General features: G+C 51.3%; 2 protein-coding genes across 3 annotated transcripts in view; one reads left to right on the top strand and one right to left on the bottom strand.

Moving 5' to 3' along the window:
* The window catches only part of LOC135975014 (butyrophilin subfamily 1 member A1-like), a 190,929-nt gene extending 168,600 nt beyond the window's left edge, over positions 1-22,329 (bottom strand). The window contains exons 1-3 of one of the 2 annotated variants that reach the window (XM_065565048.1): positions 21,717-22,329; positions 20,643-20,707; positions 17,188-17,297 (exon numbers count right to left, since the gene is read on the bottom strand). In XM_065565048.1, coding sequence (XP_065421120.1) covers positions 17,188-17,287 — 100 coding nt within the window. In that variant the 5' untranslated portion in view covers positions 17,288-17,297; positions 20,643-20,707; positions 21,717-22,329. Of the gene's footprint in view, positions 1-15,577; positions 17,298-20,642; positions 20,708-21,716 lie in introns of those variants that run through there. The other variant, XR_010592081.1, reaches the window with a different exon arrangement.
* LOC101942541 (butyrophilin subfamily 1 member A1-like) overlaps positions 1-24,583 on the top strand; it is a 343,737-nt gene that overhangs the window by 244,069 nt on the left and 75,085 nt on the right. The window lies entirely within an intron of this gene.

Genomic DNA, 24,583 nt, shown 5'->3' with positions numbered 1-24,583 from the left:
TCAAAGTGAGTTTTAATTTCATAATCATGAGTTTTTGGACCAGATCCTCAGCTGGTGTAAATTCTCAGCAATCTATTGACTTCAACAGAGCTATGACAATTTAAACCAGCTGAGAATTAGCCCCTTGATTTTTCAGGAACCCACGTGTGATACTTCCATTTATTCAGAGAAACAAAACACAGCATGTTTAAAATGTATCCAGTCAAAACAGCTCGATGTCCAAACACCAAGTACTTTTTATGAGCTGTTTGTAAATGAGCGATGGAGTAAGATTTAGTCATAAAAAATCTTTGCTAAATAATGTTTAATAAGGAATGCTTATAAGAAAATCATGATGTGGACGAAGACAATCATTAAAGGGAAAAGAAGCACAATAATTTCCATAGGTTATTTCTTATCTAGCTAGCTAACATAATTCACAATCAAAGAGAAATCTATCATTATGACTAAATGAGGTTGTGTGTTAGGAGAAGAAATGGTCCTATCTGTCTGTCTCTCTATCTAATCACATGATCTGTTTATGTACCTGTACCATGTTTTTGTCTGTCATATATGTAGTGTACAGAAGGAGGTGACACACCATCAGTTAGACTGATCATGGAATACTGCATCCAGTTTTGGCGTCCACCTTTGACAAAGATTTTGAAATATTGGAGATGGGGCAGCAGAAAGCAATGAAACATTTTGAGGGCTGGAGGAAAATGCCTGCTAGTGAGCTATTGAAAGAGCTCAGCCTGTTTAGATTATAAAAAAGATCGGGAGGTGATGTCATTGAAGTGTTGAAGTGACTTCATGGAGAGAAAATATCAGGTATTAAAGGGCTCATTAATCTAGCAGAGAAAAGCATAACAAGACCCAGTGGCTGGAAACTCAAAAGAGACCAATTCATATTAGAAATAGGGCACAAATATTCAACAGTGAGGATGAATCACCAAAGGAACAAACTAGAAATGGAAGTGGTGGGAATTCCCCATTTCTTGATGTCTTCTAATGAAGACTAGATGCCTTTCTGGAACGTGTTTACTCAAAAACTAGCTACTATGCTATACAGAAAGCATGCGATATGCAGGGTGTCAGATTACATGCTCTAATTGTCTCTTCTGTCCATAAAGTCTGCTAATTTATGAAAAACTTAAGCGTAGATGGGGAAGAGCCTCTCGTGTTCTACTGTGTAGTCGGTGTCATCCCCACAATGAAGAGTCATTGAGTGGGGTGATCCAGGGGAAGCAGCTCAAACATCCAATGTGGCTGGACAGGGGCAGGACATCAGCACTGCAGGGGAGGGGTGGGTGTGGCAGTGACATCACAAGGGCCTTTGGCAGGACCTCAGCCTATTGGACAAAGGTGGTGGGGAGGCGATGATCTCACAGAGAGATCTTGACATCAGCCAGGCAGGACAGCGGTGCAGGACAGGGGCAACCTTGGAGATCCCTGTGGCTTTGCTTCAGCACGTCTCCTTCTCGAAGTCTCTCCTTGAGGACTGAGAGACAATTCACTTTCACATACTTGAGCGCAAGGAGGACCCTCTTCGGAGTTTTTTCCTTTTCTTTTATTGATTTTGCTAGAAAACAGACGTCCCTGTATAGAAGGTAAGAGCCTCCGAGAGGTTTGGAACCTGTTCAGTGTGATCCATCAGGTGCCGGCTGATTTTTAGGAAAGGAAAACACTAGATTGTGGGGGCAGCATTTTATTTCCGACCTAGGACTTTGTCCCTTAGAATCACTGGGGACATTGGGGTTTCTCCTTTTTGTTTTCCCTTTTCCTGTCTCTCCCTCCTTTCTCTTCTTCTCTTGCATCTTTGTCCTTTTCCCCTGCTCTCCTTTCACCACCAGGACCTGTCTGTGCATGTGGAGTAGGGAGGGGGGGTTGCACTCCAACTCTCATTGCGGGAGGCCCTCCCCAAGACATGTGGCTGGAATAGTGCTCTAAGAGTGACTCCCTCTGTTGGTGACCTGGGACATCTGGTGAGAACTCTCAGCTTTCTGATTCTCAGAGTCTCAATGCTGATTGGGCGAGCATGGGGTTATTGTGAGGGAGGAGACTCAGGCCTTGTTACTCTCTTTTAAGACCAAGGAAATAAGCCAGAACCAAACATGTATTTGATTGCTCTTGCCGCTTTTCTCCATTCATTGTCTTTGAGTAATTCATGATTCTCTCTCTAATGGGCGAGTTCTTCTAAAATACTTACTGACTAATTAGGTTTTAATAAAGCCATATGCAAACCCATACTTCCATACTACCCATACTACCCAGACGCTCTCCCAGTGATATGGCGGGGGGGTTCCCCAGCCCAGGTGTCTGGCCTGAGCCACGTGAATCCCACTGACACCAGCAGCAGTCACACAGCTGCCCCTTCAGCAAGGGGAACTGGGGGTGGGGGAATTAATAGCTGATGCCACTTTGGTCCTTGATGCTCCGGGGCTGGGGGAGTCGGCACCTCCCATGGAGTCCTGGACAGTGGACGGGGGCGGCTCTCTACTATAGGCTTCTGAAGCTGTTGGGGGCTGAAGGCATCCCTGAGAGGGACGTGTGGGGTCCGATCTGCCCTGGGTGCCTGAGGTGGGAAGTGGGGTCTTTAATCCTCCTCTCCCCACCACGCCCCTGTCCTTCCCCCAAGTGGCAGCAGGCATCACCCTGTTCCCTTCTCTCCCAGGGATTCAGAGGAGGAGGAATGGGTGGACATGGCCACAGATGAAGCTGCTCTCAAGGTCATCCGAGAGTAGTTCCAGTGCAGAGAAAATGTACAAATGTTCCCCACCCGTGCTGGAACCAAGATTGTCCTGTCCCTTCCCATCATCCCCACCCCCTGCTGAGGATCTTGTCCCTGATGATCCACTACCCCTAATGGGGCCCTTTTACATCCATGATATGGGACCCCCAAAATGGGAGTGTTTGTCCCACAACAGCCGAGGTCTCCTCCCCTCACAGGCACTGTTCCAGTTCCTGATCCTGCTTGTGTAGGAGTCGTGGGGGATTTGGACAATAGGTGGGTCCCCACGATCCCCCATTGAGGCCTGAGCCCTGGAGCTCGTGTGGGTGGGGCAGGAAGGTCCCTAGCTAACAGGTTCTCTCTCGCTATACCCCACTCCTGGTGGGTACAGGATGAGGGGCAGCAGCTCATGTTCCTGCAGGCCATCTACCTCGCGTGTCTCGCTGCACAGGAGAGAGGGCAGGACACGCTGGAGCCGCACTGCTGCAAGGTGGCTGTGGTGGAGAGGATTGTGGTGAGTGAAACACGTCATACGGCAGCTGGAGGGAGGAGAGAGACATGGGATTGGCAGAGGTATCACCGGGCTAATGGGTGGGAGCTGGGTGGTGTTGGAGGGGGCAGCAGAGGGCAGGGATTGCTGGGGCTGAAGACTGGGGAGAAGAGAAGGGAGAAATTCTGAGATTGGGCAGTGGGGGAATTGTGGGGTTGGAAGGCAGCTGAACTGGGGGACAAGGAATCACATGGTCCCAGGTCGGTAGTCGGGATGGTGCTGAATGGGGGCAGTTTTGACAGGGAGGAGGAAAGAAGGGGATTGGGATTGAGCTGGGCAGGAATCCTGGAAGAGGGACAAGTTTGATGGGCAGGAAGAAATCGGAGGAGCAGGAGGTAGTGGGGGATCCTGCTGGCTATGTGGGGCACTGGCTGTGTAATCTCCTCACTGGGAGGTGTCAGTAGGGCCCAAATCTCACACGCTCCTTTGTCTCCTTTGCATCTCACAGGAGCTCATTGAGGAGCTTCCTGATGACTCTTCACCCAGCGCCATCCTCGCCGACTCCCTGGTTGCAGTGGGCAACCTCAGGTACCGAGACAGCCCCCCCGCCCGCTGGCTCCCCTACCCCCAGTGCTGCTCAGGCCCAAGGCTGAGAGTCACTGTCCCTCCTGCTCCCAGGTCACCACCTAAGAGTGGCTCCTCTGGCAGAGACGGTGGGGTGGGAAGGTTCACTCTCTCCTGGCTGGGCTGTTCTTTTCACTCCAGTAACATTACAGGGGCCTTGGGGAGGGACTCACTCCTGGGCTCAGATACAGGAGGGGCAGCAGGCTCCAGGGAACAGGCACTATTCCTGTCCTGCCACTGTCTGTCTGTGACGCCTTGGCCTTGTCATTCCCTAGCTCAGTGCCTCCGTTTCCATTCTCGCCAGCCTGCGCCTATATCCCTGTGGTTTCGTGTCCGTGTTGGCGACAGTCCCACCCCCGTACTGCACAATGTAATACCAGCTCCTCTCTCTTGCCAGCACCATGAACCCTGCCCTTGAGCGAGACCTAGAGACCCAACTCTTGCGAGCTGCCCTTCACTCCGTCTTCACCCTGGGCATGGAGAAGGACACCACCCACATCCAGGTACATCCTCCTCCTCCATCCTCCTACTCTTCCAGAGTGGTCCTTGGTCCCTCCTCCCTTGATTCGCTGGAGCTCCAGATTTAGGGGTGGGGTAGGCAGAGATGGAACAAGCAGCAGGGTTGGATCCTTCCCTCCAGAGGATTACCCCTCCCTGGGGGATTTCTTTCTTTCTTTCTTTCTTTCTTCCATATGCCGTGTTTTGCCGAGCAGCCCAGCTTCCATCCATAGCAACTTGGCTGTTTCATACTCGTCTGCCTACAAGGCCGTCTGCAGAGACCTGCTAAGCTCATGGATCAAAGATCCAGGTGTCATCAATTCTTGCTAATTGCCTGCAGTGGGATGTGAATGAGAGAGGCCAGGATATGTGTGTGGGAGTCTCACCAGTGCTTCCCAGAGACCCCTCTTCCCATCCTGTGGCAGGTGTAGGCCTAGTTTCCCTAACTCTGATCCATGCTTTGCAGGCTCTGCACAAAGTCATGCCAGAGCTCCTGGATGCCATGCTGGGGAACCTGCTGGCAGAGTCCCCAGATGCAGACAGGCTCCACTACATCTTGGAGGTGAGCCCCATAAGGAGGGGTGGGGACCAATTTTATCTTAAATCTTTGGGGGACTGGTAAGGAGAGACTGGAAGATCCATTTTCTATTCTGTCCTCCTAGCTGGATCCCCAGTGGGCCGTCCTTGGTTGGGGAGGTCAGTGCAATGCATTGTCAGGTCCTTCTTTCTTGAGGGACAGAGGAAGGAGCTGGGACTTCAAGCCAGAGCTCTGCCTGGTTCTGTTGAGCACTAACCACAGGGTCCCTGGCTGTCTTGGGGAGTGAGAGTCTGAAAACCCACCCTTCCCCCCCCCCCTCAACACACATACCATGAGACTCCGGAGATGGTTCTCAGAGAAGAGGCACACGCTCCTTCCTAGAGAAACAGGAGGACCCCAGGGAATCAGCCCTTCTCTCTGACATGCTCTGAAATTCCTGGGGGGATTGTGCTCTCAGTCACTCCCTACATCCCACCAAGGATTTTAGTAGCAGGGAAGGGCGAGGGTTCGGTCTCCTTTCTGGTGAACTGTTCAGGAATCAGGATGGGACCAGCCCCGACACCGAACCTTGTCCCAATCTAGAGAGACACTGACAAGTTGTGACCTGCAGGATACAAGCTGCGTCCTGGGGGAAAGAATCCCCTTCTAAGGCTCTGTGATCAATGACTCAGATATTTCCCCCTGTGCATAATGTCTCAGGCCCCTGGGGATGGGGGGGGTGGGGCTCATTTGCAAAGCACGTGCACCTGCCCATTGATCCTGACCTGCCTCCTTTCCCCACAGCATGTCAACCTCTGGATCGTGTCCAGGGTGTCCCAGGAGAGAGCCAGGGCCATTAGGAGCAGCACAGCCCTGCTCAGATACGCAGTCACCCTCCCTGAGTTTGACGTAAGTGACCTCTGACCCCAGCTTCCTGACTCCAGGCGTAGACGGGCTGGCTCCAAGGGGCCGTAGGATCTGCTGCTGCAGGGGCTGTGGGTTAGGAATGTTCCTCATGGGGAGGCAGAGTCAGAGCAGGGAATGAGATAGGCTTGAGTCAAGTTCTTCTTGTCCCGGTTAAGTGTTGTCCCTGGGCCTTTAAGGGGACCATGCTCCAGCCCCTGCTTGTCATCCCAAAGCAGCTCCTGGCTCCCTTGGCAGCAGAGCAAATGAAGGGTCTATCTCAGGCTCCTCTCCCCCAGCATCTCCTGCAGAGGGGCTAAGGGGAAGGAGCCTTCTGGCCCAGGGGGACAGGGAGCTGACAGGAAAATGCTGATGGAGTCCCCTCTCCTCTCCCTTCCATTAGATCTCAGCAGAGTTCCCTAGGATGGGTCACCAGGTGGCACAGCTGGCTCTGTTCATCAGTGACCCAGACAAGGACATCAGTCGGCAGGCCAGGGAGGGGACTTACCGGCTCTACCAGCTGCTGCTCCAAGAGAGGGGTAAGGAACCCGCTGGGACACGGAACCCAATAGGGGACTGAGAGTGACCACAGGTGGGTAATGGGACCCCAGACAATTTCTCTCAGACTGACGCCAGCTGGAGGACAATTCTCTCTCTGCCTCTGTTCTTCTCCACTCCACTGTGCAGCCACTAGTGGGATTGGAAGGACACAGAAACTACAACCAGAAAGCTAAAAGTGTCTCTCTCTCTTCCAGGGCTCACCATACATGAGGCAGAAGATCTGTGGTGCTATGACTGGCATCAGGACCGCAGGCTCCTGGGCTACAAGAACACAGCCAGGGTCGGGGAGGTAAGGACACTGTGCCAGGGCATGACACAGCTCAGGGAGTGGGGCTGGCTGGGTTCCCTGCAGTGGATGCATCCTGGAGACAGGAAAAGTGCCCACTCCTTATTTCCAGCTCCTAGTTCCTCATCCAGCACCCAGCGGGACAGGCTGGTGCTAAAGGTCCCACATTGGAACCTCACTAGTTGCCATAATTTGAGTGTCTTACTTGGAGCCATTGCTACGTGGCATAAGGAGACTCCCCGGGTGGGTGAGTTAATATAGGATTATGGCTCTGGGTGTCTCTCTGCTCATTGTCCCCCTGGCTGATCCCCAAGTGTCTGAGAGGAGAGCACTGGGTCAGTCAGTCACTATTGCTTGCTCAGACCCTTGTTTCATTCCCTGCCCCCTGTAGAAGCAGAGAAAGGAGGCAGGGTTTGCCCAATTCCATTGCCAGTCAGGAAGCAGAATGCCCCAACGTGGGAACTGGGTAGGTGACACAGTGAGCTCCAGAGCCAATATGGACCACATGCGCCCCCCTCATGTCTCCAGACCCACCAGGGAATGGCAGAGTATCTGGACCTCAACCACTCTTCCAAAGAAGCACATTGTCACTGACCCAAGTTGCGGCTACTTGCTGCACAAGTAGAAAATCAAAGACACACCCCCCCCCCATCTCACTACTGTGGTGAGAACCTCCAAACCTTCCAACACACCATAACACAGGGCCCCCAGATTGGAGTCAAAGGTGAAATGGGTGATTTCCACCACATCACAGAGGAGGCCTTGGAATGGCTCCTGGATCTACAAGTGCATCTACAGAATGCTGCTCTACAGACGCCATGTGAGAGATTGTGTGAGCTTGTCCCGCCTCCCACAAGCTGAATCGTTGCAGCAGAAGAAAAGTTTCCTAGGAGTGTCTGTGATGGGGACGGGGCATGAGTCTCCTTATCCTTGTCAGGTTGCAGATTGGATTCCCCTTGGAAGAAACCAAGGAGCTGCAGAGGCCATACCCAGCTACTAGAGAAATCACTAAGTTGGCGGGAATAGACCTTTGGTCTGTCAGCTCCAACCCCCTCTCTCTCCCCTCCACATGCACACTTCTCTAGCCACTGAGGTGCAGGAGATCTCTCTGCTGGAGGCAATACAGGGACCCCTATCATCTCTGTGTGCTGCACAGCAGAGTGGGCCCTGCTCACCCACATTAGAGATCCATTTCCAGCCCATCATGGCCCCTGCGATAAATTGTCCTCCAGAAAGAGCCACTGGAGGCTTTGGTCCCTAAGCAGCTGTGACCTTTTAATAAAGGGGCTTCCCTGAGCCACGGGACCCTGAAAGCCTCCTGGGGAATGAACTGCCTTGGCCACAGCAGCTCTTACCCTCCCTTTGGGGCACTAGACGGTGAGGCTGTTCTATCCCCAGGACTTGGAGGCTGGCTCTGGGCAATCTGCTAAAGCCTCGTGTCCTGTTGGTTTTAGGTCTTTGGAAAATTCTTCTCGGAGAGGCAGAGACGTTACTTCCTCCAGACAGCAATGCTGGCGAACCACGAGCCCCTGCTGCGTGTCAGCCAGGCTGGGCTGGTGCTAGTCTCCTCCCTCCTGGGGGAAGCCCAGCAACTGATGGAGGACAAGGTAAGCAGCTCCAGGAGCTTGTGGCAGGGCCCAGGCCTCATTCCCATCCTATCGCCATTCGCTTGCCTGGGAGCAAGGAGCCTAGTGGAGACTTGTGGACTTCATGGACTTCTGTTCTTAGGATGTGATGCTCTGATATCACTCCTGGGAAGGGCAGGAGAGTCCCCTAAGTGCCCTCTGTGAACCTTTCTGCCCCACAGAGCTGCACCCGTTTCCCCATGGCCAAGGACTGACTGGTGATGGCGACTGACCAGGCAGGGCTGAGGCACATGGGCATGGGAAGCTGGTCTTGCTGCTGGCCGCTCTAGAGAGAATGGAAGGATTCAGTCAGCAGGGGCTGCTGACCTGCCCCATTCACCAGGGCTGCCATCCTGTGGCTTCAGCATTTGTCACTGGGGTGACTTGGGGAAAGGACTCAACCTCCCCCATCCCACTTCACTGTTGCCAGAATCCCTCCTGCCCCCCTCCCTGCTAGAACCGCCTCCCCACCCTACCTGGGTGGGAATGGAGGAGAGGGTTCTACGAACTTGAGCAGTGTCCCCAGGTGGGTTGGAGGTGGAACAGCTGTCAGGGGCACTGAGGGGGAGGGGGCAGGAGCTAACCCTACAAGGAGGGGGGTTGGCCCTGGAGGTCACTAGAGAGGACAATAAGCCTCCATCCTGGGGATCAGGAGGGTGAATATACCACTCAGACATGAGCAGCTGCTGGGTGGAAATGGTGCTGGTTCCAGGTGCCCTTAATCCTCCCTGATTCCTGGGGAGTGTCTCAGTCTAACATGTTCTCGTTCCCCTGCAGCAGGAGGACGTAGCGGGCAAGGTGATGTGCCAGCTCCGCATCATCCGGCACTTGCGCCAGGTGCCCGAGATGCTGCAAGGGCTGCGCCTCATCTGATGCCCTTAAAGGTTCCCCTCCCAGGTTCAGCAACTCCCGCTCCCTGCTGCAGGTACTGCTCTGTCTCACTGTAAATGGGGGGCTAGTGGAAGGGGAAATGGAGGCCCCTGTCACTGACAGAAACTCTCTCCCCTCTCTGTGGACCAGGGTCCTTCCCTCTGACCCCAAACTTCCTTCATCTGGGGCATGAGCTCTTCCCCTCACTCCCGTAACCCCTCCCCTCTTTCCTTGATCTGACCCCCATCCCATTCCCTGTGCTCCCAGGCAGAGATCTCCCTGGCCCATATGGCACAGAAGGGCCTTCGTGTCAGGGCTACAGACTGTCTGCCCAACTGAAGCTCAGGAAGCTCCACATTTGAGGAGGTGAGGATGGGACAGAGGCTCAGGGCCTGCTTCACCTCCTGCCCTTTATTCTTCCTTTGGCCCTTCTCTGGGCTCTCAGAGTGTGACATGAATAGGAACCTCCTCCCCACCTGTCTTCTAGGCCTGGGGTGTGCGACAGCCTCCCAGATGGGTGCAGTCAGAAGCTGAGCCACCGCAGGGAGCAGTGGGGACAGGTCATCTTGTCCTATGAAACCAAGCAGTGCTAGTTCTCAAAGAGGCTGAGAGGGAAGACCCCGCTCCCTCATGGAGGTAAGAGCCATTTACTTCTTTGGGCATATGGGTCTCTTGGGGGAGAAATGGGATCCCTGCTGCATAGTCTGGTTGGGAGCTTCCCCCATCCCTGGGACAGAGACATCTCCATCAATGTGCCACCCTTGTTTTTTTTCCTAGCAAGAGGCTCCCCAGAGATGTCCTCAAACCTGGTCTCCTGAGAGCATTTCTGTGAGGAGGTTCCCGTCCCTCAGTCTCCAACTCCATCATGCAGTCTAATTCACATAACATCTCCACTCTCCAGCTCCACTTCCCGCAGCAGGACAAATGAACCTTCGGCTCCTAGAGACCTGACTCTGACCTCCTTGTGATCAGCAATGGGGTTTCACCATCCCCTCAACAAACCTGTCAGCCTCTGAATGATGAAGGGCCTGAATGTCAGAGTCACCAGAACCAGCAAAACTCCAACTGCAGCCAGTCAAGCTTTGTGAACTTAGCCCCTCTGGAAACCAGGTCTGAACTGGAGAGGTCTGAACTCATGGACTCATAGACTTTAAGGTCAGAAGGGACCATTATGATCATCTAGTCTGACCTCCTGCACAACGCAGGCCACAGAATCTCACCCACCCACTTTTGTAATAAACCCCTAACCTATGTCTGAACTATTGAAGTCCTCAAAAAATGGTTTAAAAACCTTAAGGTGCAGAGAATCCTCCAGCAAGTGAACCGTGCCCTATACTGCAGAGGAAGGTGAAAAACCCCCAGGGATTCTGTCAATCTGCCCTGGAGGAAAAATTTCTTCCTGAGCCCAAATATGGCGATCAGCTAAACACTGAGCATGTGGGCAAGACTCACCTCAGCCCAATAAGAGCAGGACTGGGCAGCGCAGGTCTGTAACAGGGAAAGGAGAGTGCTTTCCCCTGGGCTGCAGAGCCTGGGGCTTAGCCAAACTGATTACAGAATGAGTCCTACCTCAGAGGGACCATGTATTGGCCCCGAAAGAACCAGACTTCAGCGGTGATAAAGCCCAGCTGGGCTATGAACTGGAATGAGAACTAGGTAAGAAGTTGAAAGCAGCACAGAAAGCCTAGAAGGGAACTTGAGAAGAGAGGTAGGATGTGCCCAGGGAAACCTGCAGCAAAGAGAAAAGAGCAGACCTAGCTGTTGAGTACAGAGCCCTGGGCTGCTACCAGTGTCAGGGTGGGACCGGTTTCCTCTACTGGCCCCAAAGAAGGGGGCATACACGCACCCAGAGGGGGTTATCAAGCCCAGCAAGGGGGCTGAAGGCTGAGCCATAGCCCCAGTGAGAGCAGAAGAACTTTTTTCTCTGGGAAGACCTCTTTGGACTTTTAGTGTGTGACAAGCTGAGCCCCAGAAGCGCGGACTAAAGGTGGTGAGCCGGCCAGAGGGCTGAATTACCAGGCAGAGAGACTGCCATGGTGCTGGAGTGACCATCGATGGGGGACCAGAGGGCACCTAACAATGAGTAGATTCATTGATTATTGGCATAGTCAGCAGGATTGAATTCCCCCTGTCATCCGTGAGGGCTCATGGAAATCTTGGTTACTGAAGGAAGGTCCGTCCCCCCAATTGGGATTTCCCATTTGAGTTCCAGGGACTGGTTAAGCAGCCAAAACAGGTCTGGGGGGTTTCTTCAGCAGCTCCTAGAAACCCAACAGAAGCAGAAGGAAGTGCAGGCAGAGCTACAGATGCAGCTGGTAATCTTGAGGGAGCAGCAGCAATACCTGTCAGAGATCCTGCAAAGGGAAATCAACCTGCTACGTCCATGGACAAAAAGAGCCGACTCGGAGAGCATGCTGGGGCTGTGCGGAGAAGGTTAGCCCAGGAGAGCAGGACATAAGAAAGTGTACAAGCATAACCTAATGCCAAGATGGGAACAAAAGTTCTTTGGTTTTGGTGCAGAGAAGGAGGCCATATCGAAAGACCCGGCCTGCATAGGAAATTGCTGAGTGGCAAAAGGAGGGGCCAGGGCCCCAAGAAGGTAGAAAGAAAGGAGAAGTTGTCCTCTTGGACAAACACACATGAGGCAGGCTAGGTGGAGATGGCAGGGATAGTAATGGACCTTGCAGACCCTCCTCCAACACACCCTGTCGTGTGCTGCAGGGAGGTGAAGGAGGAAATGGTTGGCAAAGAGATGAATCAGCTGAAGTAGGGACATACACAAGAGTTGAGCAGTGGTGTGTGCTCAGACCCTGATGGAAAAGGTTTTGGGGGATGCAGCGGCAGTAGAAAAAAGGCTACAGAAGAAACTAGTGGTTTCAGAACAAGGCTCTGCAAGCAGTTTTTAATGAGAATGAGTGGCTGCAGGAAGAGAAGGATGGCCTCTGAGTTCTGGTGAGCGAGCTGGCTGGAGAGCTGGAGACGCCACACACCCAGGCTGTATGAGTGCATAGCCGGTGACAGCGACGAGATGGTGAGGGATGAAGATTGGACAAGAGTAGAACTTGCCCCCGGGTTGGGCCGGATTTTAAGGAGGAAGATATATAACAGGGTGGCTTGGCCTGTGGCTGCAAAGCCTGGAGCTAGGCCAAATTGATGACCGAATGAGCCCCACCTGAGAGGAAACCAGGGAAAACAGCAGCAAAAGTACAGAAGCAGACCTAGCTGTTCAGTATATGGCCTTGGGCCAAAACCTGGAGTCCAGGGTAGGACTGAGTTCTCCCACTGTCCCTAAGGAGGGGGACATAGAAGACCATAGAAACCCAAGAAGGGCAGGCTAAGCCGAAATCAGGCTGAGGAAGAGCTCCCCACGAGGGTGGAAGGCCTTGTTTCTGTTCAAGACATTTTTGGACTTTGTTTGGAAGGAGCATGACCCAGGAAGGAGTGGACTAAAGGACAGTCACCTGGTTGGAGGGCTGAGTTCCCAGCCAACAAACTGCAAGAGTGACTATCAACGGGGTTGCTAGCCCTGCTAGAAAGCTGTGACACGAGGCCTGGCCAGGATCTAGCGGTGAGTGAACTCTGGTACAAACCTGCTTCCATTATGGAAACAGCCTGGTATTGGAGAGTGGGTGGGGAGACCAGGGAGATGGGAGGGGTTACTGAGGCTGGGGTGGGGAGGAAGCTGTGGGGCTGGGAGGGGAAGGACATGGCCCAGCTTGTGGGAGGGATCCTGCTGGCTGTGTCTGGAGCACTGTGTAGCCTCTTCTATGGGAAGTTCCCATGAGTCAGTGGGGCCGGAATCTCTCTTGCTCCTTTGTTCTCTTTGGGTTTCACAGGAGATGTCTGGTGAACGGCCCCTGGACTCTGTGCCCAGCACCACTCAGAAATTATTCGCTACCTTCAAAGAAACAGGGCACAGCTCAGCCTGTTAGGTAGGCTGGAGACTCACACTTCACTCAAACACACAACACTGAGGTGGTTTGGGAAGCATAGTAACAAAGAAGAGATGTAAGTGATACTAAGCAAGAGAAAGAGACAAATTTCAAACAGACAAACAAAACAAAACACACTTTGTAGTGACTAAAACTGAATCTTAAGAGTCACAATCTTTGCCTTAGCAGTTTCCAGACTAACATCTCAGCTTTCCTAACAGACCTTATTTGATGTCCCTGTATGGTACAAAAATTCTCTGTCAAATCCGCTGATTTGATTGCTTTGCCTTTCAGTTTCAGACCCTCTGTTCTCCTTCTGGGGGGCCTGGACCCTGACTGTAACATCTCTCTTCCAGTCTCTGTCCCAGCCCCTTACACAGCTGTCAGCTGCAGCCAGCCCAGCTCAGAGAGCAGTGGGGACAGATGATCTCATCCTGTCAGACCAAGCGACATGGGTCTCATTGAGGCTTAGATGGAAGATCCCCTGCATCTCCTGGAGGTAAGAACCGTTCACTCTTCTGGGCACTTGGGGCCGTTGCAACAAAGAGGGGGCTCCTGTTACATAGCCTAGTTGTCATCAGGAGGTTTGAGCGGGGAGAGATCACTCACTGTCATGACCCATGGGTCATTAACCCGGGTCTGCAGGGTTCATGGGAGCAGCCACACTCCAGCACACCACCTGGAAGCCTACTAAAAACTGCTTACCTAGGACTTACGAAGTCCACATCCAGTTTGAGGCTCCATCCCTGAGGCCTATTGGAAGAGTCCCAGAGCAGCTAATCGGCCCCCGGGACCTCCTTAAACCAGCAGCAGGAACAAGAAGCTGTCTGAACACCCGAGCTGCCCCGTCTTCTGGACCGAGGGAAACGGTGGGGGCGAGGGACCTGTTTGGCTTTAAGATTAAGTTAGATAAGTTTATGGAGGGAATGGTTTAATGGTAAAACATAGTAGTCAAGGAAAACCAAGCAATGGTAGGTAAATAGCATAATGGCTAAAAGGGGTCAGGATGGAGACTCTTGCCCATATGCTCGGGGTCTTACTGATCGCCTTATTTGGGGTCGGGAAGGAATTTTCCTCCAGGGCAGATTGGCTGAGCCTCTGGAGGTTTTTCGCCTTCCTCCGCAGCATGGGGCAGGGATCTCTAGCAGGAGGGTCTCTGCCAATTGAAGTCACTAATAACAGGATTGGGGACTTCAGCAGCAGAGTCCAGGGAAGGGGTGGGGATGGTTTTATGGCCTGCAGCATGCAGGGGGTCAGACCAGATGATCATAATGGTCCCTTCTGACCTTAAAGTCTATGAGTCTATGTGTTAGCTGTTCCTGCTCCCACTCCCCAGGCTTGATTTCCTGGCATCCTGACTCGCTGGGACTCATCTGATTGGAGGTTCTGAACACAATTTGGTCTTTTGCTTCTGCTCTTCCAGTATCCTGACCCAGCTGACTCTCGACGCCTGTCTTCTGAGTGTGGACTCTGCCTCTGACCACTAGGTCTGGCTGCCCATGACCCGGCCATGACACTGACTTTTCTACGACTCCTCCAATGCCCTTTTCTGCTCTCCAGCTCTGCTCTCCCAGCAAGACACACCAATCCCTTGGCTCTCAGAGTCCTAGTTGCTGCTACTCAAGGGCTGAGGGGTAGTGCTTGTATTGCCCCTCCCCCACCACAGCTGCTTTTCCTATGGGAATCTCCCTAGCACAGAGGAGAAATCTGCTCTTCTCTTCGAATCAGTCCTGGCAGCAATTCAGGCAGTCCTAGCAGGGACGGTCTGCTCAGCTCCCTCTGCAACGCCACTGTCAGAGACCATTGCTAGTGGGTGCCAAGGGACTGCGCAGGCAGCTCCTTGAGACACTCCTGGGGCAGGGGAGTCGTGTTCCACGGTGACCTCTGCAAGCCATGCAAAGAGTGCAGCAGTGACGAGACTCTCCTGCTGTAACAGAGGGGTTCTGTTCTCCTACATAGTCCGCCAGTGAGGCCAGTTTGCAGAATGTGGAAGAGCTGTTTGGTGATGAGTTGGAGGATGAGGTGGCAGCAGCTGCAGATCCTGGAGTCCCTGTGGTAGGGTGACCATGCGTCCGGATTTTCCCGGACATGTCCGGCTTTTTGGTTTTGAAATAGCCGTCCGGGAGGAATTTGTAAAACTCTAAAAAGATCCGGGATTTCCCTCCCAATGCAGAGCGCAACACAGCCGACACGGCAGCCAGGCCGGATTGAGCTGCTCACATCTGGGCCTCCAGCAGGCAGAGCCCCTCCCCTGCTCTCCCCCTCCCCTGCAGCCTCAGCACACCTTGCTGGGGTCCATCCAGGAGATCAACATTTATATGGGCCATTATAAGACAAAAGTTTTGTTAATTGCCTCATCCACCCATAGAGAAGAATGTGCAGGAGGCCTTGTCCCATTGCTTGGAATGCTGGAAGAGGGAAATAATGTAGCTGACATGAAGATTTTTTGTCTCTTTGCTGTTTGAACTCTCACAGGGCTAGAGAAACCAAGCTGAAACCAGAGATCCCCAGGGACTCTCCTGGGTCCACCCTGAAAGACACTTTGAATGGGCAGATCTCTACAACTCTGTCACTCTTAGGATTTAGATGGTAACTCATTTGTATATATGTTCCCTTGTTTTAACCTGTGAATAGCTCATTTCTTTTTCCTAGTTAATAAGCCTTTTGATAATTTATTACAGGATTGGATTCAGGCATTGTCTTTGGTGTAAGATCTAGGGTACCAATTCATCTGGAGTAAGTGACTGGTCTCTTGGGACTGGAAGCAACCAGTGCGTGATTTTTGGTGTAAGTGACCATTTATCACCAAGTCCAGTTTGTCTGGGTGACAAGATAGGCTGGAGAACCTAAGGGGACTGTCTATTACTCCATGGTAAGACTGGTATAGTGACCCAGGAGTTCACATTTGTTACTGACTCGGTGAAATTAATTATAGGCCACACCGCCAGCTTGGGGCATCTGCCTTGTTTGACAGTCTGCCCTGAGGAAGGCATTCATGGCCGTGAGTCACTCCAGACAGCGTGACAGTGGCTGAAGAGTTATTAATTCTGAAATCATGGGGAGACATTTTAATGTTACCTCATTTCAACCTCATCAGCTAGTCAAATTTTGGAGCCCCAGGGATGTTCCTGTTGGATGTACCCCAGGTCTACACTACAGAGTTAGGCTGATGCAAGGCAGCTTACGTTAGCCTAACTTTGGAAGTGCTACACTTCAATTTTGCACCTTCTGACATAATAACCCCGCTACACTGACTTAATAACTCCACCTCCACAAGCGGCATAGAGTCAAGGTTGATGTAGTTGGGTCAGCGCAGTGTCAGTGTAGACACTGCATTGCTTACATTGACTGCTTCCGGCTCTCAGGAGCCTTCTCACAATGCCCCACGCTGACAGTACAATCGATACAAGCACTCCTGGTGAGGATGCACACCGCCGATACAAGGACCAAGCGTAGACACACACAAGTATGCCGACGTATGTTAGGTAGACGTAATTTTGTAGTGTAGAGATGTCCCAAGCAATTGGCATAGCCTGGTATTCTCTCTGATGCAATCTCGTTTATTGAAAAGGAATGTACCAAGTCCTGCTTTTCCAAATGCAGGATGAACCAAGGACAAAAGAAACAATTTCATAGCTTACAGTCCCAACCCTCCCTAACCAACAGACCCAGAAGTTCTCTCTCTAGCTTCTCCCAGGGTCACACTGTGCTCACAGGGTCCTGCTTGGCTTCCTTGCTTGTTTGTCTCCGCCTCTCTCTCTCTTCTTGTCTGTTCTCAGTTCTGTGTGTTCACTCTCTCACACCCCCATCTGGTCACAATATCCAGAGGATACCTCCCTGCCCATGTCCTTTCACCCCTCACACCAATGGTGCTAGTCTCTGGGCAGACTCGATTAAGCCTTGTTTAGGTGTGGCCCCTTTTACTGCCTCTTACAACTATCTTAAGTGAAAAGTGGCATTCACAAATCAGTTTGAATAAGATTTTAATTCAACCCATAACAAACTTTCACCCAGCTCATAATAATTATTTATATTTTCCTGGTGTTGATACACTTGGGAATTTTTGCTAATTTTTGTTCACTTTTGAATAAGCTAGTGAAACGGAAATTTTATAAATCAAAACAAATCAATCAATCCTGTAAAAAGCAGCAGAAGCCATGGACATTCCTACCCGATTCCAGCTTGTGAACATAAAACGTAATGAAGAAAATGATAACATCAGGTAGAGGGGATCTGGTTCCAGAGCTGTGGCAGATTGAGAGAACTTTCATCTCACTGGTACTTGATCCAGACGACAGGAGAAAAGAGAGAAAACTAACCGTGTATTGAATGTAAAATAGCTGCAATGATTTAAGACAAGCTGGATACAGAGAAAATGGAAAATTCTGCACAGGATACATTATTGGCCAAGCAAAAGCAGGCCCTTTACACAACTTAATTGCATTTCTGTGTCACACAATAACTTTTGAATGCTGCAGCTGATGAATTCCAGCATTTCATGGAACACTCTAGACACCAGTGGGCAGAACCCTCTTAACTTTAGGAAAAAATCAGAAAACCAGACAGGGGAAATGGGGAACACATGGGCCCCGGCATCTGTTTACAGGAGCCACCAGTTTTAATCAGGTCCCCAATTGTCTATAGATAAAGAACCAGCTGATGGCTGCCATTCACACCTTCCAACATAGCAATAACCCACCACCCCATCTCCTGATTAACGAGGGGATAGGGTTGACCTAGGAGAGAAGGCCTTAAAAGCCAGAGGCTAAGCAACCAAGAGGAGGTAGTGAACAGGGAACTGCAAATAGGGGATTTTGAGAGGGGGAGAAGGTGATCCCCCTGCTGAACGAACAAGGTGTGAGTACTAACTTTGGAGTGAGTAAGTTTGTTTGGCTGTTTGAGTTTTTCTTTCTCACAGGTTACTGGGTCAGTCAGGATTGTGTGTCTGGGGATTGTTTGAGCCTTTGTTCCCTGGATCATCCTTGATCATCTTTGATCAGCCTCAATCAACCCTGTGATCACCCTCTCCCTGTGTGATTAACGAGGGGGTAGGGCTGACCTAGGAGAGAAGGCCTTAAAAGCCAGAGGCTAAGTGACCCAGGGGAGCTAGTGAACAGGGGAGTTTGAAAGGGACTTTCTGGAAGGGAGACATAATATAATCGCTTTGGTTAGGAAGGGCCACCGTTGCCAGTGCCAGCGCTGCTCCTGTCTCCTTCACCTGCGCCTGTATCCAGACACACAACCTAACCGTGGATGCCTCTACCCAGATCCTGGTGTGGATTTGCAGAGACTGTGGCCTGCATTTCCCACTCACAGAAAGCCAGGCTGCGGGGACCATCCAGTGTGAGAGGTGCCTGCTGGTGGAATCTCTTAGGAAGTAGGTGGGAGAGCTACAGGAGGAGGTGACCAGGCTGAGGAGCATCTGAGCCCACAAGGAATTCCTTTAGAGTATTCATATGGAGACATCCAAGGTTGAGGAAGCTATCCAGCTACAGAGGACTGCTGTCACACCACTGGGGGAGGAGGATATGGCTCTGATACAGGGAGGACACTGGCTGCTAGTTACTTCTGGCAGCGGGCAGTTCTCCACTCCTACTCCCAACCCACACACCATGGAGATAGAAAATGGCAGAGGTGCTTAATGACTTCCTTGTTTCGGTTTTCACCAAGAAGGTTGGTGGTGACTGTGTCTAACATAGTGAATGCCAGTGAAAATGAGGTAGGAGCAGAAGCAAAATAGGGAAAGAACAAGATAAAAATTACTTAGACATATTAAATGTCTTCAAGTCACCAGGGCCTGATGAAATGCATCCTAGAATACTCAAGGAGCTGACTGAAGAGATATCTGAGCCAATAGTGATTATCTCTGAAAAGTCATGGAAGACGGAAGAGATTCCAGAAGACTGGAAAAGGGGAAATGTAGTGCCAATCTGTAAAAAGGGAAATAAGGACAACCTGGGGAATTACAGACCAGTCAGCTTAACTTCTGTACCAGGAAAGATAATGGAGCAAATCAGTTTGCAAACATATAGAAGATAGTAAGGTGATAAATAACAGTCAGCATGGATTTGTCAAAAACAAATCACGTCAAACCAACCTGATAGCTTTCTTTGACAGAGTAACAAGCCTTGTGAATAGGGGGGAAGTGGTTGAAGTGGTCTATCTTGACTTTAGTAAAGCTTTTGATACCATCTCCCATGACATTCTCATAAACAAACTAGGGAAATGCAACCTAGATGGAGCTACTATAAGGTGAGTGCAAACTGGTTAGAAAAACATTCCCAGAGAGTCGTTATCAGTGGTTCACAGTCATGCTGGAAGGGCATAACAAGTGGGGTCCCGCAGGAATCAGTTCTGGGACCGGTTCTGTTCAATATCTTCATCGATGATTTAGATAATGGCATAGAGAGTACACTTATAAAGTCTGCGGATGATACCAAGCTGGGAGGGGTTGCAAGTGCTTTGGAGGATAGGATTAAAATTCAATATGACCTGGACAAACTGGAGAAATGGTCTGAAGTAAATAGGATGAAATTCAATAATGACAAATGCAAAGTACTCCATTTAGGAAGGAACAAACAGTTGTATGCATAAAAAATGGGAAATGACTGCCTAGGAAGAAGTACTGAGGAAAGTGATCTGGGGGTCATTATGGATCACAAGCTAAATATGAGTCAACAGTATAACACTATTCCAAAAAAAGCAAACATCATTCTGGGATGTATTAGCAGGAGTGTTGTAAGCAAGACAAAGGAAGTAATTCTTCCACTCTACTCCACGCTGATTAGGCCTCAACTGGAGTATTGTGTTCAGTTCTGGGTGCCACATTTCAGGAAGGATGTGGACAAATAGGAGAAAGTCCAGAGAAGAGCAACAAAAATGATTAAAGGTCTAGAAAACATGACCTATGAGGAAGATTGTAAAAATTGGGGTTGTTTAGTCTGGAAAAAAGAAGCCTGAGAGGGGACATGATAACAGTTTTCAAGAACATAAAAGGTTGTTACAAGGAGGAGGGAGAAGAATTGTCCAAGAAGCAATGGTCTTAAATTACAGCAAGGGCTGTTTAGGCTGGATGTTAGGAAAAACTTCCTAACTGCCAGGGTGGTTAAGCACTGGAATAAATTGCTTAGGGAGGTTGTGGAATCTCCATCACTGGAGATTTTTAAGAGCAGGTTAGACCAGTGGTGGGCAACTTGCGGACCACACGTGGCCCATCAGGGTAATCCACTGGCGGGCCGCCAGACAGTTTTTTTACACGGCCGCCTGCAGCTCCCAATGGCCGCGGTTCAAAAATGTTTAAACAAAATAATTTTTCATTAGAAAATGACTTTTAGAAAAAAACATTAAAAATGAATTTTCCTATTATTGGAATGTTTCTAATTTTTCAATGAAATGATGTTAAATGAGAATATATATTTCAAATTGATTCAAAATAGGAATTCTAATCAAATCGAATCAAAACATTGTATTGACCCCCTCTTGCTAAAAGAAGAATAAGAATTATTTTCTTTTTTCAATCATTTTGTTTCAAAAATATTTGATTAACAATGAAAAGTCTATAAAATATTAAACAAAACAAAAGTGAATTATTGTTATAAATGTGTTTTAAAATTAATTTTTTACTACCTTTAGTCCCATAGATTTACTCAGGAAATTTCCCTCCAACGACTGTTCACACAGTAGGAGATGATCTGTCAACCAATGTATAAATATGCCTTTTTTTAAATTATGTCAGGAAATCCCTATTCAGAAGTGCACTTGACCTCATGATCTGCTTTAGGCACATGCTTAATTCCCTCTCATTTCAGAAGGAGAACAGGATGCAATTTTCTGTTTTGATTGATTGTGGAAATAATTTTCCTTTTTTCCCTCGAAAGTATCAGAAACAAAAGGGGGTAGCCGTGTTAGTCTGTATCTACAAAAACAACAAGGAGTCTGGTGGCACCTTAAAGACTAACAGATTTATTTGGGCATAAGCTTTCGTGAGTAAAAAAGCTTATGCCCAAATAAATCTGTTAGTCTTTAAGGTGCCACCAGACTCCTTGTTGTTTTTGTAGAAACAAAAGGATTCAGCCCCACAGTCAGAGGTAGAAAACTGTAACGTTAATAGGCAGAAAGACAGAACAGCTGGAAGTGGCATGGTAAATCTCTTCCAGTATTCTCAATACAGGAAGTTATTTGTTACAAATCTCCCTGGGACGTCACTTAGAACAAGATCCGGCCCAGTGTTCTTGAATAAAACATTCCCGCAAAAGAAACAAATGACTAATTCAACATGCCGCACAAATCTCGAGTGACACGACTAGGACAATAATCTGAAAAGCACTGGAATGTAAATCATTGTGAATGTACTTGTAATGTAGTTTCAGAGTAACAGCCGTGTTAGTCTGTATCCGCAAAAAGAAGAACAGGAGTACTTGTGGCACCTTAGAGACTAACAAATTTATTAGAGCATAAGCTTTCGTGGACTACAGCCCTGAAGTGGGCTGTAGTCCACGAAAGCTTATGCTCTAATAAATTTGTTAGTCTCTAAGGTGCCACAAGTACTCCTGTTCTTCTTTTTGTAATGTAGTGTTTCCATAACGGGTAAAACAAATCTCACAGGGTTATTTAATTTTTGTGTTATTTACAAACCGGCGAAGCAATAAGCGGTATATATACAGGGATATAAGGAGACATTTTGAAGCAAAATTAATCTACCTGATTGGTCCTTCTGTGAAGTTTTACAATCTCTAGGGGGTGATCAAACCCCAGACGTTTTGTTGCGATGATTTACATTGTGACTATTTCAGTTTATCACATTCTAGGGTTAATTCCCTGGCTATCAAATCGCTGCAGTTTTCTCAGCTTTTCCTCGCCCTTTGGAAAAGGAAACTTTGTATCCAGACAGAGAACCGGGCTCTCCTCTCCCAGCACTGCCCGACATGGAAAGTGAAAGTAAAGTCACACAGGCGGTCACGTGACCAGATTAGCCTTTTCTCTTAAAGAAACAGCCGCAGCCCTGCGGCGCGGGAGGGGTCCAGGCCAGGCCAGCAGACTCCTGCATTCAGGCGGCCCAAGACACCCAGAGCCATGGCCGTTCTCTGCAATGCTCTGCCGAAGCTGTCTAGGGAGGGCTGCTTTGACCTGCTCTGGCTTTTTTGGCACCCCAGGCAAAAAAGCCGCAGGTGCATCAGCCCTGGGCTCTGCTGACACCAGCCCCTGAGCCGGAGCCTGCAGTGGAGGGGAGACACCCGGGGGAAGGGCTGGGACCTGTACCAACAGCCCGTCCTCGCCCCAGCTCTGCTTCCGGGGGGGGGTCTGCGAGTCCCAGAGCTGCTGCCCGCCCTGACCGCCCCCCCCCCCCCCCTGCTCCCCTTCCCCTGCAGGAGCCGAGCCAGCTACAGCCGGGCAGTGCCTGAGTCACATTCAGTCCGTTCTGATCCCCCATTGATCAGCTGTTTCTTCCCCCCCCCCCCTCGTTCCCACTCAGTCACTCCGGATTTCAGCTCCTCCCTCCCGCAGCATCTCCCCACCCGCCCTCCACCTTCCTCATTCTGCCTCCACCCAGGGCGCGGGGGGGGGGGGGGGGTGAGAACCGGCTGGAGCTTTTTGCTGCTGCTGCTTTATTTCCCCAGCCGGACGGAGCTGGGCGGGGGAATTACTGAACCCAGCATCCCGGGGGGGGGGCAGGGACAGCAGCTGGGGGGGCACTGACACCCCTACACTGGCTCCCCCGGCAAACTGCCCCTCCCAGGGCCACCCCGGGCTTTGCCCGGAGGGGCTGGTACTTTCACAGGCACTTGCTCTGCCACCAACCAGCCCGGACACGGATGGTGACTTTAATTTTCCATTACCTCCGTTCTTTCCGTTTCAAACACGTGTTAGGCCCAGGCGGGGGGCTCAGCGCCGTAAATCCAGCTACAAATGGCACAACAATAACGATGACGGGTCTCAACCCTCCAGCATCGTGACCCCGTGTGCGGCACTGGGGCTGCAGCCTCGGTGAGTGACCTGGGTGCGGGTCGGAACAGCGCGCGGGGGGGCGGCTGTATGAGCAGCTCGGGCCAGCCCCGTATGGGGTGGGGGGAATTTACGCCAGACCTGGGTTGGGGGAGTGCAGGACTCAGGCCAGCTTTGGAGGGGCTCGTGCTAGCTCCAGTAGGTGTCCCTTTTTCCCTTTGAGGAAATATGGTCACCCCAGGCAGGGCGCCCATGGAGAAAGGGCAGGCACCTGCCGACAGCCGAGTCGGACCAGGGGGCAGATGGGAGGAGGCCAGGTGCTCCCCCGTCCATGGAGCCTTGTGACCCAAGGCAGCTTCTCTACTCTGCTCCGCGCTGACACCGCCCCCCCCCAAAGCCCCAGGACCCAGACACGGCCCCTCCCAGTGGGATGGGGATCACACCAACCCCTCACCCACCCCTAGGGGGCTGCGGTCAGCCACAGCTGGGGGCGGGGAGTGTAGCACCTCGCACTTAGGGTTACCAGGTGTTCAGTTTTCAACCAAACACCCAGTTGAAAAGCGACCCTCCCCAGGCCGGTTAAAATTAGTGAGTGAGTGAGTGAGGGAGTGAGGGAGGGTGGGTGGGGGAGAGCAAGCAGTGCTGGGTTTACAATGGCACCAGTGGCTTCATTAAGCTGGGCTCATGCTCAGAAGGGGCCCTGTCCTGCTCTGCTTGCACTGTGCCCCACGACCCTGCCATCCTGCTGGCTCCCCACCTCCCATCACTTGCTCCTCAGGCCAAGGGATCCTCTCAGCCCCCTGGCTCCAATGCCCTGCTCCTCTCTGCCGCCTGGCTGGACCCCAGAGCACCTCCGGCTCTGGACAGTCTCTGCTTCCCACCCCCTGTGGGGCCCCACCTGTCCCCCCATTGCTGAGCTGCCTGGGACTGGTGCAGAAGCCTGGCCAGTCTCAGACAACTGGGGTGGGGTTGAGGGTGGGGGACTTACCTGGGCCCTTCCAGGCAAGTGCATCTTGAGAGAGCCAGGCCAGGGCAGGACCTGATCGCGCCACTCTTGAGGGGCCAGAGTGATTACCGGCCCCGGGACCAGCTCTGGCTGCACTGCTTGAGTGGGTTTCTGGGAGGTGCTGGGCTGTGAGGTGGCGAGGAAGATCTGGGTGTGTTGGGGCACTAGGGAGTGGGGGGTTCTGTGCAGGGTGCTGGGCAGTTGTGTTGGGGCTGTGGGCAGGGGGACACTGGGCAAGGGTGGTGTTGTGCAGGGTGGTGTGCATTTGTGGGAAGGGTTGGGGGAGGTGCTGGACATAGCGGTCTGGGGGAGCTCTGGCCATAGGGAATTAGGGGGATGTTCCAGTCTTGGGCAGGGGGCTGTGTGGCACAGCATTGGCCCACCCCTGAGGGGAAGGGGCACACTGGCAGCACAGGGCTGGGCGGGCCATTGTGCATCTGGCAACTGCTTGTTTGTAAATAGTGCCCTGGGCTGGACGGAGTGGGGCTGCCCCACCATGCCATACCCCATTGCCTCTGGCTGGCCCCTCACTCTAGGGAGTGACGTCCCTGTGCCATGCTCCATTGAGTCCATGGGGGCCCGCATATATGTTTGTCGCCGGGCCCACAAAAAGTTAAGT

This window comes from Chrysemys picta, chromosome 12, assembly GCF_011386835.1.
Source record: "Chrysemys picta bellii isolate R12L10 chromosome 12, ASM1138683v2, whole genome shotgun sequence".
Taxonomy (NCBI): Eukaryota; Metazoa; Chordata; order Testudines; family Emydidae; genus Chrysemys; species Chrysemys picta.
Note: the sequence above shows the minus strand (reverse complement) of the source record. Positions and strands in the feature narration are given on the sequence as shown.